Raw genomic sequence first — 16,448 nt, forward strand, 5'->3', positions numbered from 1 at the left:
TTGAGGAAATTTACGAGTGGTTCATGCTACTTTACGTATGCTGACACGATTAGTGTCCTCTAACATAACTAGCAGACGTGAACGCGCGTAGGCGGCTGTGCGCGTGTTGATGGGTTTAGCAGTTTTAGCCCGCAGAGCCGCGGCCGCGTTTGCGTTCAAGGCATGGTGTCACCTTTGTTGGAACTCGGAAATAGCGTTTGTAGTCTTTTGTTATTATTCGACAGTGTCAACAGTTAAAAAGTGGGTCTGTTAGTGCACTCTGCATTACAGTAGCCTTCTGGAGTGTTGAGTTGAAACCAATTTTGGTAGAGAACTAAATGCATGCACGTGTCTACGAGCTCATGCTAGTTTCTGTTCGCCCTTTGCGGATCAAATGAAATCAATTTTTTTTATGCAGCTTAGAGTCGCGGTAAACTGCACCTAATTTGCACGCATTCAAAACAGGGACAAGCAGACAATCTACCTTGCGTAGATTGCACAGCTTCCAACTTTTGTGTTCAAGCAGTGCCTCCTCAAGGTCTGGTGCACGCAATCTTCCGCGGCTTTGAACTTAGCCGGCTGCAGTAGTACGCGCTGCTCCGAGAGAAAAAGAGAGAGAAAATAAACGAGCGGTTTGCTTCATAAATATGCACCGGGACAACAAGGGGAATTCGCCTGTGGAAAATGTCGCTAAATAGTGCACACGCGCGCTAATACCAAGTCGTCGGTACGCTCGCTCAAAAGCGAGTGGATTTTTTCCTTGCCCACTGGAAGCAGCCACCAAGGTGAAACTAATAAGTGCTACGTTTATTGTGAAAAGATTCGCACACAATCGCAACAATCGAGTAATACAGACTTGTGAAGCGACTGCTTTATTTACACAGCTGTCATTATTAAACGACAGGTTTGACAGGAGATGTGGTTAAGAGTGGCTCGTCTGGGGTATGCCTTTTAGGCATTTCTTTCAATTCCATGTCTTCAGGCACCCTGTCTTGCTCTGACCTGCGCTGTAGCACCTTCCCTCCAGTGTAACCTGCAAACATAAAATAAACTAAAATGAAGCGACATAGTCTTCCCACTAAAAGTTATTACCACCAGTAATATACCTGCAGTCGATTACGGCAGCCAGAGAGCTAGCAGATGGCAGGGCAGGACAAAATAACTATGAGCTACGTTAGTCCAATATGCTTAATCCCACAAGGTAAAGGAAGTTTCTAACAGCAATAGACTGCTGTACAGCTTTCTCCAGAAATGTTGACTGTAATCATTCCCTTGTTAGGAACCACCTCCACAACAGCAAACTCCCCTTAAAACAATGTTTTAACATAACTTGTGCTTAAAACATTCATTAAGCCTCGAAGCATCATATGCTAGCACAATGCCTTAGTCACAGGGGTATGCTGTGGCACTGCTTACCAGCCACTGACCTAAACATCACACACTTTGAACTGAGATCATGTAGTTCTCAGGACATATCAGAGGTGCGATCAATAAATAGCTGTCTCATTTATGCTCCCTGGCTGTGGAATACTCCACCATTTTTCAAAGGTGAAGAACCAAAACCTAGAGTTTTCTTTCCTACTTGTATTTTAAACCTTGTACCTGTGTATGCATTCCATTACAGCATGTGAAGTTAATGTGCTGTTTTGTCTGTTAAGGAATAAGGGCAGCAAGGTAGTCATGCTGCCTCCACGATGTGCAGAAACAAGTAGAGAGCACAATTTCTTGCATATACACAACAGCTTAAACCATCTTCCAGTTATTCACATGTGCCTTGGGCCAGCTGATGTGTACACATGCACCTAAAATGATTAAGGCCAAAGAAAGAGAAAGAAGAAAAACATGGCTCGCATTTGCCCATTGTCCACGTTTCCATTTCCGAAGACTGCAACTTAAACACAACACAGCAGCTGTTGTTTACATGTGCTACAATGTGGTCCACTATGGGAGGGTACACGTGGGCAAGTGGTCCCTGTTCCACACAGTGTAAGTGGACAATCCGCAAAGTGCTTAATGCTCATTAGTTTAAGAACCCTGGCCAAAGGACATGCTCCAGACATATACAATATTTGATAATTAAGAAATGAATGTTTTCAAACCGCATGATTTACCTTGAAGCTACTCTTTACCTCACACAACAGCAGATGGCATGCAGAGATACCAGCTGTCTGCTGCTCTCTGCATGCTTGCAACACAGGCCGCATGCTTGCATGGCCTCTCTCATAGTGGGCCGCAATGAATGTGCTTGCACAGTCTCAGCACTCGTCAGCTAATGCTTCCTCCTGACATTTCATCATCCAAAAAAGAATATACATTTGTTGTGTCCTTTGAAAGGATGGTTAGTGCAACTTCAAGAACAATGTGGCGTAACGAAAACAAACACAAGAGAAAAGTATGGCTGGCATTCAAAGCCCGTTAGCCTATGGCAAGCTGTGCACGGAGGATGAATTCAGAAAGCATGTTGTTGATTAAGAATGAAACTGGTTTGCACCTGCCACATTACAATAAATCTTGCCTGTGAGTGCCTTTGCTGTCTTGCTCCGTAACATGGCTGCATGTGAGCTGTTCAAGGCATTTCTTAGAATCAGAAAGGGTTCTAATATAAATAAACCATCTGTTGTCCTGCACAAAAATCAGATGATGTTTCTTACTGACAATATGTGGGCTGTTCTTTTGTGTGTTTATTTTCCGGCTTCTTTAGTTATTTTTTTAGCTGTGCATGTATCTTGATGCACGGAATTACTCTTTCTTTGGGAAACAAAATAGTCAGGAGTAAAGTATACCTGTGCACGTTGACTTTCTTGTGTTTATCTCAGCTGTGCCACATTATTCAATTTTCAAACAAATTATGTTTTCTGCACCATGTCTGACGCTTTGCTTTTTTTTTTTTCTCCAGCTCCTCAATAACTGTGACACACCATGACACAATATCATAAAAACAAAACTACAATAAAAATGACAGTGCTGTACAACATACAACCAGCCATGCGGCAAACTGTACTGTAACTGTAGCACCAAGAAAAAAATAGCATAATGGGATCGCTAACCTTGTCAGAGAATACACGTGCAATCTTGTGCCAATGTTGCGGGCCAAAAGTCAAGTTCCGAGACAAATGGCTCTACATCTGTTGTCAGGGAATGGTTTGTAGTGCCACAGCCTGCGTGCTTGCACTGCAAGCTTTCATTGTTTGAAGTCAGTTCTAAGGTGGCATCCACATATGGTCAGTTACAGTTTCTGCAGCTCCTCTTTTTCTTATTCTTTTATCTTGACCGCAGGAAAATGAAACAGTGGTGGCTTCTGAGAATGACTTACAGCTACAAGGACACATAAGGGCACATGCCTTTTCCAGTTGAGCTGCTCTTGTTACTACTTGCAAAAAATTTACTTAAGAACTCAAAGATGCAGTCTAATAACTAAACGTCAATAACAGCAACTCCTTTTGTGTTTTTAATGTGTCCCCCCACTTTTTTTTTACATTTCAGTTATGCATTCACTGCACACTTATTTATATTTTGTCATGCAATTATTGTTAAACTGAATTATTTTGTCATCTGGTGCTCCCCCCACCTCACTCTTGTAATGTATAAATAGGCCTTCAGTGTGAATGAAATGAAAGAAAAGAAAAAAAAAATGAGAGCTGACCACAAGCAAAATTAATTTGGTAACACAGTAAGCTGCCAGTCTTGCTTTTAGGCTGCCTAGCAGCAGGATGAGGCCTACCTAAGAATCCAGCCCCGAGAGCACAACCCAGGGCCACTTTCATGCCCACCAGCAGGCCCACAGGGCCACCGACGGTCAGGCCGATGAGGGCCCCAGTCACTGGCAGCATAGCTTTGCGCAGCTTAGCGGCCTGCGCCAGATGTGCCACACTGTGTGCCACCTGCTCATCTGCATGGGCCACATTCTCCTCTATTGTCTCCACTTTATCCTGCTGAGCCTGCACAAGAAATCAGTTCACAAAGGCAAAGTGAAGAACTCTGCAGCCCAAATGGAGAGACAAGGTATGACCCTAAAATCAGACTTGGCATGTCATGATGTAAAAAATAGCGCACAGGGAACACACGGGACTGAAAGTAAACGACGTCCCGTGTATTCCCTGTGCGCTATTTTTTACATCATGAACGTTATCCAACTTGCCCAACTTTCCGCTTTGGCATGTCATCGAAACAGCACAACACTAGCAAGCATATGGACAATGTGCTAACAACCCTTCAATAAAAACAAAAACAAAAAAGGGGGATATGCATGTGTAAACTCTGTCAAAACTACACAGGCCACCATGAGTGCCTATGCCGAGTCACAAGGGCTACAAGAGCCCTCTGCTAGGTTGCCAAGTAGAATTCCTGGTGGCCTGCATACTTTTGACAAAGGGTACACGTTACCAGGCATTTTACTGAACACAAATAAATGCCAAGATATTTTTAAGCTACAGCAGACAGCACTAACAAAGATTCCTTTTTTTCAGAGACATACTCGAATGTCGCTGACACAGTTTCACTTTTGGATAAAAAACACCTCTAAAGCTTCAATAAGGACATTTGGGCTTGTCGGTGCATGATATGAAGAAAAATGCAGCACGACCAAGACACGGACAGATTAGACACACACCCGTCCCATCTGTCCCATCTGTCCATGACTAGGTTGCACTACATATTTCTTTACCTCTAAAGCTTGCGTGCAACAACACTGTGGCTCCAGCCCAATATCATTACATCATTCAAGTGTCCTTTGCAACTACAATTGAACCCGGACATACTGAACTCGAGGGGAGCGCAAAATAGTTCAATATATTGATAATTCAATATATAAAAAATGGCACTAGATAAGTTTCTCTAACCTAGAGCCGAAAATACAATGCACTCACACTAGTGGCACCCTTCTCGCAGCGACATGCCACCGGCCGGTGTGCTGGCAGTGCACCGCTCGCTAGTTTGTGGCTGACCTGCTATTTTGTGGCTAATCTGCTTGGCATCAAAGGCAGTGCGGACGATGCTTTGAAACTATCCTTAAATCCTAACTAAAATGTTTAATTCTGCAGCCAGTACACTATAATTAGAATAACTGCACATTAAAACTAAGGTATAATTGGTTTCTGCAACATAATCAGCAGCGATGCATGCTAGGCAACGGCCACCGCTAGGCCTTGGCTAGGTAGGTTGGCTTTATCGCATGACAGCAACGTGGTGTCGAAATGAGTACAACAGACCGAAGACCATCTTCAAGCACACCTCACGTTCACCTCGTCACGTGATACAAGGTGCTTAAAGCTGCACAGCCAACCCATCCCTGCGTGTGGAAAATGATCGAAGAGTATCTTTAGGAGAAGTGCCACTTGCAGGGGAACGGCACACAGTGTGACATATCGAACAACCAGCAAAATTGTAGTTCGATATGCAGCGCGACATTCCTATGCTTTTGACAGGAATTTCAAGGGGATAAACTTTGTGTTCAATATAGCCAATAATTCGAAACATCCGGGTCTGATACATTCGGACTCAACTGTACAAACGCTGTGATGAGCTGGCAGACACCCGTTGGCTTTGTTCTCTATGGATGAAGCATATTCACTAGCACATATACAGATTGTCGCAGATATAATTGATCAAGATTAAAAAAAAAACAATGCGTTCTTCAAACTGAAATCAAGTGAATGTTGTTAGGAGTTCCGTAAAGTAATGGCCAGTATCTTTTTAGTTCTGCCTACTTTAATAATTGGTTGACATTAGTCTTAACTTAAATTTAATTAACATTTATCTAACTGGACAAGGCAATATCACCCACAAAAGCTCACTAACCACGAGAGAAGCACAATTGACTTGTTTCACAGCCCGGGCATACAGCCTGGAAACAACAGATCCAATCTGAACTTATTGTGTGCAATTAATATAGCATGCTGCCTGGAATTCAGAAGCGACTTTCATTATGGTATAGTCCATAAGATGTCGAAGCTGACAGTGCTTTCTCTAGACTTTCTCTGGAAGTGCTGACAGTGCTTTCTCTAGAAGGCAAAAGTCTTTTTATCAATATGCCTGCATACTCAACACCCCTTTCAGAATTTGTGTCTTCTATTTAGCAGCTTGCCATCAACACTGAGGTCAACCTAACACAGATGCTACACACTAACCAAAGAGTTAATAATGAATGCTTGGCCATTTACATTAAGACTCTCTAATGCCCTGCCTTCTTTCAAGTTACTGCTTCATAAAGCACTAAGTCACTGAAAACTATAATATGCTAGGCCTGTGGGACCATGGGAAACCATAGCCGTGATATTGGATATTGTCACGTTGTAGTGACGGCAGTCCAGCGGTCAGGAAGACAGCAACAAAGACTTTGAAACGAAGCTCTTTATTTGGGCTGACTTGCGCCCTCAAAAGAACTTAATCACTCGGCGGCGACGTAAGCAACAAGCGTGCTCGGCGGTCGTCAAACAGAATGCCCGCCGCCCTCGGCCGTGCTCTTTTTAAAGCTGATAGCGAATTTTCTAGATAAAGGTTGGAAAGTTACTAGGACATTCTGGAACAACGTAGAGTCCGCTCTGCCTGGATGCTATCAATTGAGATAAATCTAGGCGCGTCTTGCATCACAAACAAAGCGATAAAGCGGCGTGCCGGCAACTTTGAAGAATGAAGCTGTCGGCGACACTCGATAGGGGCTTTGGCGCAGAGGTCGGGCGTGCTGGTCGGTTATAATGCAATGTTTCGCAATCGGCGTTTGGCGGACTTTCGGCGATGACGAGAAACACTTGCTGTAGCTTCGAAGGAGATTGCGGATCTGGTCTTGTCTGGTTCGGGGCAGGGCTGGGTTTATGTCGAAAGTGGGCGAGTTCTCTTGTTCAGGCGAATCTTTTACGGATGGATCGGAAAGGGCGAATGAGCCTCGTACGTCAGATATTTCGTCGAGGAAAGCAATCGTCATTCCTCTGTTAACGTGCCAGTATTCTTCGCTGGAGTACTTCCCAGTACTTCGGCTTGTCCTTTGCGGAAATGTGCGATGCCTCTGACAATGCCGATTCCTCGGTCGAGAAGCAACTGCATGTTCCCCTCGATAATGGCTTCTGCGTTATTCGCTTCCGTGGTGTCTACGGTGACGATGACGTTTGAGCGGGGTGGGACACTCACTTGTTGCTCCAGGACACTAAGTGCAATGTGATGTTCCGGAGTTCTCATCGACGGGATGGCCTCGTCCGTGGAAAGTGTGATCAGCTTGGATCGCAGGTCGATGATCGCCTGATGCTCACTGAGGAAATCCATGCCCAAGATCACTTCGTGGGAACATTGGCGTAGCACTACGAAGGTCACGAGATAGGTATGTCCCTTGAGAGTCACTCGCACTGTGCATCGTCCTGATGGCGTAATGAGGTGGCCCCCTGCGGTGCGAATTTGTGGGCCGTCCCAAGCCGTCGTTACTTTTCTCAGCTGTGCAGCGAATGGTCCGCTCATCACCGAATAATCGGCTCCTGTGTCGACTAGAGCGGTGACTTTCCAGCCGCCGATAACCGCTTCTAAGTCGGATGTCCTGGCTCTGGAGTTGCATGTCGTCCTTGGTGTCGGGTCACGGCTTCGTCAGGTATGTGAATCGTGGGTGGGGCGTTTGGTCGAAGCTTTTCTTGATGGCAGCGTCGTTTTGAAGATGGTTCGAGTCATGGTCGAGGTTGTCGTTGTATATGGCATCGGTGTAGTGGGTGCGGCGTCTTCATACGGCGTGGTCGCTGGAGGATCTTCATTGTTTCCTCAGCAAGCAACCTGACCTCCACAGGTTGCTTTATTTAGTTTACCCTATGAGGGCTATGGGACGTTCCTCAGACAGCCACGGCGTAGCTTCGGCCCGGTGATGCAAATCGTGCGGTGGACGGCGACGGGGAGCGGGAAAGACGGTTTGAAGACACGTACTCCTCTCTGTGCAGGTAGTCGTCGATTTCCCGTGGTCGCTGGCCGGGGAGCGGTCGAGGGGCGTTGATGGCGAAACCTCGCAGCCCGACGCGTCTGTAAGGGCAGTGGCGAAGTATGTGCCCGGCGTGGCCACAATGGAAACATAGTGGCCAAATGTTGGGAGTCCTCCACTGGTCGCATTTCCTGGTTCCGTTGCTTCGCTCATAAGGTGGGCAGGTGGGAGCTAGGGGACATCACTCTTGTAGAGCTGGTGCCCGTCGATGAGGGCTTGGGGGTTCTTGTCGAGGCGGAGGACTGCGTAGTGCTGCGGTGTAGGTCATAGCTGTAGCTTCCGTTGGTGTCGTTGGTGACAGGGGGCCAAGTGCGTGATGCACTTCTTCATGGATAATGTTCATGAGCAACGCCAGCTGAGCCTCCTGCGTTGGCTGTGTTAGGGATGGCAGCAGTCGGTGAAGTTCTTCACGAACAATTTCGCGTATTAGATCTCGAAGGTTATACTCGCTTGCAGGGGTATCTTTTGGGGGACTTGCCGGCAGCACTTCAAGTGATCGGTTGTAGTGCAGGGTCCGGGCGCCCAGGGTCTTTTCGATGGTTGAAGCTTCAGCTTCAAACTTGATGACGGTTTGTGGAGGATCCCGGATCAGGCCGGTGAAAAGTTGGCCCTTCATGCCACGCATCAGGAAGGACAGCTTCTTTTTTTCAGTCATGTCGGGGTTGGCGCGGCTGAAAAGGCATTTCATGTCTTCCACATACACAGTCACGGTCTCGTTTGGGCGCTGAATTCTTGACTGCAGCAGGACCTCCGCTCTTTCCTTACGTACGACGCTGGTAAATGTACCCACTAGCTGCTTCTTGAAGGTCGCCCAGGTCGTGAGGGAAGATTCGTGGTTTTCAAACCACATTCTCGCAGTGTCATCCAATGCGAAATAAACATTTCGAAGCTTAGCGCAGTCGTCCCAGGTGTTCAGCACTGCCACACGGTCGTACAAGTCCAGCCAGTCTTCCACATCTTCGTGTGGTTCTCCACGGAAAGTCGGTGTCTCACGGGGCTGGCGAAGCACGACGGGCGTTGGCTGTGCGCCAGGTTCCATCGTGAGGAGCATAGCAGGGTAGCTGGTCAGCACCTCCACCAGATGTCACGTTGTAGTGACGGCAGTCCAGCGGTCAGGAAGACAGCAACAAAGACTTTCAAACGAAGCTCTTTATTTGGGCTGACTTGCGCCCTCAAAAGAACTGAATCACTCAGCGGCGGCGTAAGCAACAAGCGTGCTCGGCGGTCGTTGAACAGAATGCCCGCCGCTCTCCGCCGTGCTCTTTTTAAAGCTGATAGCGAATTTTCTAGATGAAAATTGGAAAGTTACTAGCACATTCTGGAACAACGTAGAGTCCGCTCCGCCTGAACGCTATCAATCGAGATAAATCTAGGCGCGTCTTGCACACAAAGCGATAAAGCGCATGCCATCAGCTTTCAAGAATGAACAAACAAATACTACAAACATTCGCGGCAATATTTCACTCGCGTTTATTCAAAGTAACTCTGTTCATTTTACTATATACATTAAAACTACCTAATGTCCTGCCTTCTTCAAAGTACTGCTTCATAAAACACTAGGTCACTGAAAACTGTAATAAGCTAGGCCTGTGGGATTACAGAAAACCGTGTCACCTCATGATGAGATTCTTTATTTAACCTTCGCAAAACTGCATCAATTACCAACAACCATGCAATGCATTCAACCCTTGGCCACGTTACTATTTCATAATGTCAATTACCATTATTTAGCTGGAAATGCATAATACCCCCCAACCTCTTTTCCCTATCCTGCTTCATATGCCCACTAACAGGTACCACTTTCCCCACTGAGGTAACAACCATGAATGATAACCAGCTATTTAGTAAAGGTGCGCACCAGCAGTTTTCAGCTGTGTGCAGACGGCTCGCCGCTTGCTCGCACGATCGACCCCTGCCCACATGGATCCCTGAGGGCAGCATAAACCCTTTTCTAAATGCCAAAAGTCAGCCTTCCGTGCATAGCGATAAAGCAGCTTGGTACAGCTGCCTTTCTTCCCCTTGTTCAGACTGCCAAGCGTGGCTTAGTCCCTTTACCAGACTACAATACACACATCAGGAATGTGCAGAAAATACATAAATCATTATTTGGGCTCCAGAAGGCTTCAGCACTGCAGCCGTAATTTCCTTCTCCAAAGCAGGCGGGGTTGCCACAGTGAAGGAACTTTTTCTCCACAGAAAACGCAGACAAAATTTAAAAGCACAGTTTGAGCATGCTTTCACTGAGCCCCCAAGCACTGGAAAACACAAGAATAATGGTGCGCCTTGAGAACAAAGTCAAATTTGCCACTGCGCCTGAGATGCAACGGTTTTTTCACCTTCTCATGAAATGAGAGCATTTTCTTTTGAGAACATGGAATAAACAAGTTTGTGCTTCATCATACAAATTCTTGCAACAGAGAGAAAGCTATCTAAATGCGATGCAACACACGAGGTGTAAACACAAACAAGCTACACACTCCTCAAAGCCAAGGGCTTGTGCCAGCTTGCAGAAATTTCTGTCCACAGCAAGAACTCGTGAGTTGGAGTATATCTCTAGACACTGTGCAGGCTTGTGGGCGGCTAGTTTGGGAAAGCAAGTCACTGCGCTTGATGATGGAAAGAGTGGCGATGTGCTGGCGCAAAGCGAGGCCGGTATTACCATTGCTGTTGGTACCATTAGAATGCCTGCAGAGGAATAGCTGTGCAAACAAATTATAAATATAAGGTGTGAGCACCTTAACACTGGCTTTGAGATGTTTGTATTAGCATCAAATCAGTCTTTGACAGTACACTGTTGCGTGTTTTCGCAACACACCAGTCAGACACATCACTGCAATGGCTTGATATATAGCCTCTTTCACGTCACGGATATAATTCATTTAAAAAAGTTTTGTGCCTCTGTTAATGTTTCACCCCCCCCCCGGAAAACCTTGGCATCATTTATGGGCTCATATCCCCTGGCTATGAGCTGCCGAATGCCACTGATAGATGCCTTCCCTTCCGGCTCACAAATGAGGCAGCTGGGGAGCTTTCCTGACGGGGACGCAGAACAGGCCGCACGGCAACGCTGACCACAAGCCGACAGTGGATGTGCCGGGCGGGTGCAGGGTGCCTATTGGCACAGTCACCAATAATCAAATATTGCCTTTCAGCTGCCCCATGTTTTGACTCTCCTCTAATTTCTTAAACTCTGACGGAAGGCTTGCATCTGTGATGGCACCAAGAGGTGTTCTCCTTGATCCACTCAGACTGCACTTTGAAGCTTCTTTTTTTTTTTTTGCTAATGTGCACATGAGCTGATTCATGCCATTTAGGAATACGTACTGCCCTGCTTTCTCAGCCTGCTACCTTAACTCCCATTAGTGCCCCCCCAATCACTGATACTAACAGAATCTCACCTCCAACCTGCTGTGATGTGATAAAGTAAGAATGATAATACAGAAGATGAATAGAGAGCAACAATTTTAAGCTTGAGCAGGAAATGCAAAGCAATTTTCAGAGCAAGTTTGCAAGTTCTCTGTTGCAGACAGAGCATTTATACTACTTTCTTATGATCCTATGCACATGAGCTAAACACAAGGTGGGCTTACTTGCCATGTTCAGAAAGTGCTTCAGGACTCCTTTAGGAGAAGAATAATAGCTCCAAAAAATACAATCAAGCATGCCAGTTTTTGATCACATATTCTATGATGCTGCTGATTTCGTACCACAACTTGATTCAAACTGTCAACACATTGAACTGTAGGAATACTCAATATTTTTGAATGATGTGACTGAATGAGTTAGTATTAGCCATCCTGAAGTAACTGATATGCCATAGTGACTCTGCTATCCAGCACTGCATTTGTTTTGGAGTACAAGGGTTAATGTATATACATACATGAACAAGGCTGCTGAAGCTCGTCACCAAATCATGAAGATCATGGAGATCCTGTAATAAGGACCATGTAAATGAGGTGTGGCACAACTAGTGAAAAGACAAACTTTACAAAACATGACTGCCGAGAAGGCTTGATCAATCCATTTGATTGAGTTCGTAATGACAGCCTGGCCTGAATTCGTACAATGCATAACATACAAGAAATTGGTAAGCTGCTTACTGTATTTATTTGAATCTACGCCGATATTTTTTTTAAAAAGCACGTGATACAAAACACTTAGGCTGTCCTATATTTGAGGATTTTGTCGTCGTATTCATGATCAACTTTTTGCTCGCACTGCAATGAGGAGGGCCTTCACAGGTCCGAAGCAAGGCCGCCTCCCCAAAGTGGAATCAATCAGCACTAGCAGAGTTCGTGAAATCGCGGAAGTCAGTGGCACTTCCAGTGACCACAGAAGAGCTACAGGCCAAAGTGAGAAGCTGGCAAGAGAGCAAGGAACATCTGGTTATAATTTAACTTGAATTCTATTTCATGCTATTTTTAGCTGGACCCTTTCTGTCAGCTGGTGTTTCCTAGAAAGCTGGTGTTTTGCACACCGGGTTGTCGAAGAAATACAGTTCTTTAGGTCCAGCCGCAAACCTTTTTCAGAGGACTTATGCTACTAGCAATGAAACACATGAGCTAACTCCAACAGGTCGCATCAAGAGTGCGTCGCTAGGAGTAGTAGCTAGCTGGATCGCTGCAGCCTGGGATGACATCCCAGAAAACTTGGTTGCACGCTCATTCTGAAAGAGCAGCATTTGCAATGCACTTGATGGCAGAGAAGACTGTGCACTGCACGAAGACGACAGTGATAAGGAGGCCAGCGATGACGAGGACAAGCGAGCAGGAGCAGGTTCGTGGAAATAAATATTATGTGCATGCTGTCCCTGCTGTTGTTCTAAATTGTTCTTTCAGCTTTAACTTTCGGGAGCCAACTTAAAATTGAGGCCGGCCTAGATCCGAGTAAATACGGCAAATTATCTTTAAAGGGGTCATGACATGGTCTACGAACAAATCATGCTTTTAATTTGTAGCTACTAGCCACAACGCTATTATGCGTACTTAAAAAAGAATTAGGGCTCTACAGGTGCATTTGAGCTAGAAATTGTAATTGGAAGGTATCAGCTCTAAGCCTCTCCCCCTGACGACGATGGCCATATTGAAGCAGCCGGAGTGACATCATAAACCGACAATGCCATGTGCTGCAAAACTGCTGCATGCACAGTCAGTGTAGTGCAGAGCGCAGGCCTTCTTGAGTCCGGCTGTGGCACATTGTGGAGAAAACCCGCCACGGTGGCTCAGTCGTTACGACGCTCGGCTGCTGACCCGAAAGACGTGGGTTCAATCTCGGCCGTGGCAGCCGGATTTCGATGGAGGCGAAATTCTAGCGGCCTGTGTACTGTGCAATGTCAGTGCACATTAAAGAACCCCAGGTGGTCGAAATTTCCGGAGCCCTCCACTACGGCATCTCTCATAGCCGTAGTCGCTTTGGGACGTTAAACCCTCAGGACGTTCTACGTCCGCCGCTTATGAACGTGGGTGGCGCTGATGAACACTCTCAAGGTTAGGTTACTTGTAAAACATAAATACCCCCGAAAGCAGAAGAATTGACAGCCGTCGCCGTAGCTCAGAGGTAGAGCACCGGACGCGCAATTCGGAGGTCGTGGGTTCGGATCCCACCGGCGGCATGTGGTTGTTTTTTCTTCTGCTTTTCTAATCAATTACCTTTAAGCGATAACATATTCAGTAATATTCTAAATTGATCAACACCACAAAATAAATAAATTAATTTAAAAAAAAATCCCCTGTGCCCCTTGGTTTCTGTGGCTGTTGGCTTCTGTCCTAATAAACCAAGCCAAACCAAACAATGTGGCGAAGTCACCGAGACTGGGCAAAAGCTAGACAGGAAAGGGAAGGACACAGGCCTTTGTTGCCTTCGTCCCCATGCAACTGCCCCCCTTCACCCCACCGTACCCCAAGCCTGAATCAACAACTCACTCCCCTATGCTCACTACGTGCAGTTCAGTCGTTCAGACGCAAGCAAACATGCAACTGTTGGTTTATGTCGTCACGAACTGCAAGCACCCCAGTGTTGCCTGACTGTCACATCATTCAGGAGAACTTTTAAAAATTCAATTACAGATTACTAGCAGCACCAAATGAGCTCATATTTTGTCCAGTTGTTCTGAGATGTATATCGAACAGCACGCAATAAACAGCTTGAGTCTGAAAAATGGTGTCATGACCCCTGAAATGCTCCTAATTTATCAGTGAATAAATAAGAAAAGGGGGCTCTTCATAATTTAACTGCATCTACTGGTACACAAAATTCAAGAATAGTAAGTAATACGTGCAACTACACAAGTGTAGAATGTTGAGCCAGTTGGTGACACATTATGAATTATTCTCATAATGTGGAAATGCTATTACTGCAACCATCCTCTGTTAACCAGTTTCAGTGTGAGAGCCAGTACAGATGAAGTTTTCTACACAATTACCAGGGAAGTAGCAGTGGGAACAACATGTCGTTTAAAACTTTATTAAAATCATTAACTGTACTTGAAGAAAACGCAAAGATAAAGGCTGTTTAATGTTAAATACCGCTAGTCAAATTTTTGCAGTAAGTTTCAACTAAAATCTCAGAAAATTTTGTACAGTGTGTTACCTTTTTGAGGAAATTCCAAGACTTGAAAGCTGCTGTGTTGTCAGGAATATGTTCAACGTAAAACGCCTGATCTGATACTGTGATCTTCTCTAGTGAAGGCATGCCAGTGTCAGTAGCAGCTGCAGGCACAACTTCTGGTAAACAAGTGGGCTGTGCCGAGAAATCAATAACAGGCCCCACAGGAAGGCACATTTCTGCAAAGCATAGAAAAAAAAGGCAAGCTTTCTTTTTTCACATTACACGACTCCGGAGTACTAAAATAGTTTGAAAACACCACAACATTTAATTCACCTGTAAACAAGCGCACTTGCTCAAGTGTAGCCTCTGAAGCTGGCCGCACCAAATGTTCAAATTGCTGCAGGTCCTTTGGATCTACCTGGCTCCTGAGCGTTTCCAGCTCATACAGGTCAGCCTTAAGCTGCTTGATGGTGAGAGATGCTCTAATCTGTTCATCATGCAGTTTGTCCCACTGTTTCAGCTTCTGGCACTAAAATGAGCAAGAAATAAATTGAGGTTGACAGAAATGTTTGCTTTATGTTAAGCTTCAAAAAGTTCAAATACGCACACACATGCATCTCAGCAAAATATATGCAGGCTGCTATTTCGAGTAGTACTGTGCGTACGTCGCGCAAGATATTAAAAAAAAAAGTGCAAGTCATGACAGCAACACCGATGGCCTCATTATAGCAGGTCGCATTAAACATCAATTATATGATCAGTTAATATAAATACATGCAATTCAGCCTTAACAGTAATTTCCAACACTAAGTACAAATAGCTTTAGCTGGTAGCACCATGTGCGAGGATAGTCAGCTGGTTTCGTGCGAACTTCTGCACTTCCAGACAAGCAAAACTTCCGTTCGGAACATTTATAAAGACGCAGCAGGTACAGTAAACCGGGATCCAACAAACCTTTTCAATGATACTTTGCTGCTTTGAAAGAATGTCGAGGTGGTGTGGAATCGCTACTTTCGTGATCCGGTGAACAACAAGCTTTACCCTTCGCAGAGGGAACCTGACACAGGGCTCTGCAGCACTTTCTCGATGCACGCCGTCTCTCAAATCCGACTCAGCCATTTCGTTGACTAGTCCAGAACTAACTGCAAGTGAAGCCGCTGTCGGTGACGGCATACGAAACCTGATGATGCAAGGGTGACAGTTACACTATGAATACTCGGCTGAGAGTCCAGAGCTAACTTGAGCTGTCATTTCTCCCTATCATGAAAGGCATGCGATAAGTGCGCCGAATCAGGTACACAGGCCCTAAGGCACAGTGAGTAACATACACGCGACCATTGCGCACTCTTGGCACGAGCAGGGGCAGAGGTTGGAGATCTCGGTACAAAGGGGTTAATACTAAAGCAAAGAGGAAATGAAAAGTGTCAGCGGCAACTCTACTGGCAGCGCCGATAGGACAGCAGTAGTCGCTCCTCTGTGACGCTTTTTACGTCGCATTCAAGTTTCTAACAGTTGTCCCTAGCGTGGCCCCTAGAGTGCCTAGGATAATGCACGCAGAGCAGCACTTGGAAGCAGACCATTTGTGTGCGAAGTGCAGTGATACATTTACAGGTCAGTGAGGTCAAGCCACGATTAGGCTGACAGCCGTCGGGGCCAGTTAAGTCCTTGACCAGCTTAGCCTCTGGTCATCTTGTAGCTCACGTATCCGGCGCAAATAACAACTGCGGCCGTCGGCTGCACAGCTAGAGTAGCTAGAGTGAGCTAGAGCATGAGCTAGAGTGAACTAGAAGTACGAAAGCAACCATGGATAGATGGAGGGATGATAATGGCTTTACCCTTTGTATCGGGCATATAGCCTTTGCCACCTAGCCTATACTTCCCCCATTGTTAATTTATTTTTATTTTCCCTTTCTTTCACTTTCGCTCTTACAATGTCTAGTCTGGCTATCCTTTTCCCCTCCAAATTCACCTCTCCCTT

At 45.7% G+C, this 16,448-nt stretch overlaps 1 protein-coding gene and 1 non-coding gene across 6 annotated transcripts; one reads left to right on the plus strand and one right to left on the minus strand.

The window, feature by feature from the left end:
• Nucleotides 1–820: 820 nt before the first annotated feature.
• Syx17 (syntaxin 17) lies at nt 821–16,240 on the minus strand. Of its 5 annotated transcripts, none has more exons than XR_016290272.1 (7): nt 15,425–16,041; nt 14,804–14,999; nt 14,513–14,706; nt 11,805–11,855; nt 3,701–3,917; nt 3,027–3,150; nt 821–1,012 (listed from the first exon to the last, which is right to left on the minus strand). XR_016290272.1 is itself a non-coding variant. In XM_089579240.1 (7 exons), exons 2-7 carry the CDS (start codon nt 15,641–15,643, stop codon nt 873–875), a joined length of 1,017 nt encoding a protein of 338 aa, XP_089435366.1. In that variant the 5' UTR covers nt 15,644–15,650; nt 16,048–16,240; the 3' UTR covers nt 821–872. The 5 variants fall into 5 exon arrangements, 4 of the variants coding, with proteins under 4 accessions (XP_089435366.1, XP_089435367.1, XP_089435365.1 ...); XM_089579240.1 differs by lacking the exon at nt 3,027–3,150 and adding an exon at nt 16,048–16,240 and having other exon boundaries at nt 15,425–15,650; XM_089579241.1 differs by having other exon boundaries at nt 3,027–3,104.
• Nucleotides 13,464–13,535, plus strand: TRNAA-CGC (transfer RNA alanine (anticodon CGC)). Its single transcript has one exon. It is a non-coding gene; the product is annotated as a tRNA-Ala (tRNA).
• Nucleotides 16,241–16,448: the final 208 nt, after the last annotated feature.

This window comes from Amblyomma mixtum, chromosome 3 (assembly GCF_055824585.1).
Source record: "Amblyomma mixtum isolate Tamu chromosome 3, ASM5582458v1, whole genome shotgun sequence".
Lineage (NCBI taxonomy): Eukaryota > Metazoa > Arthropoda > Arachnida > Ixodida > Ixodidae > Amblyomma > Amblyomma mixtum.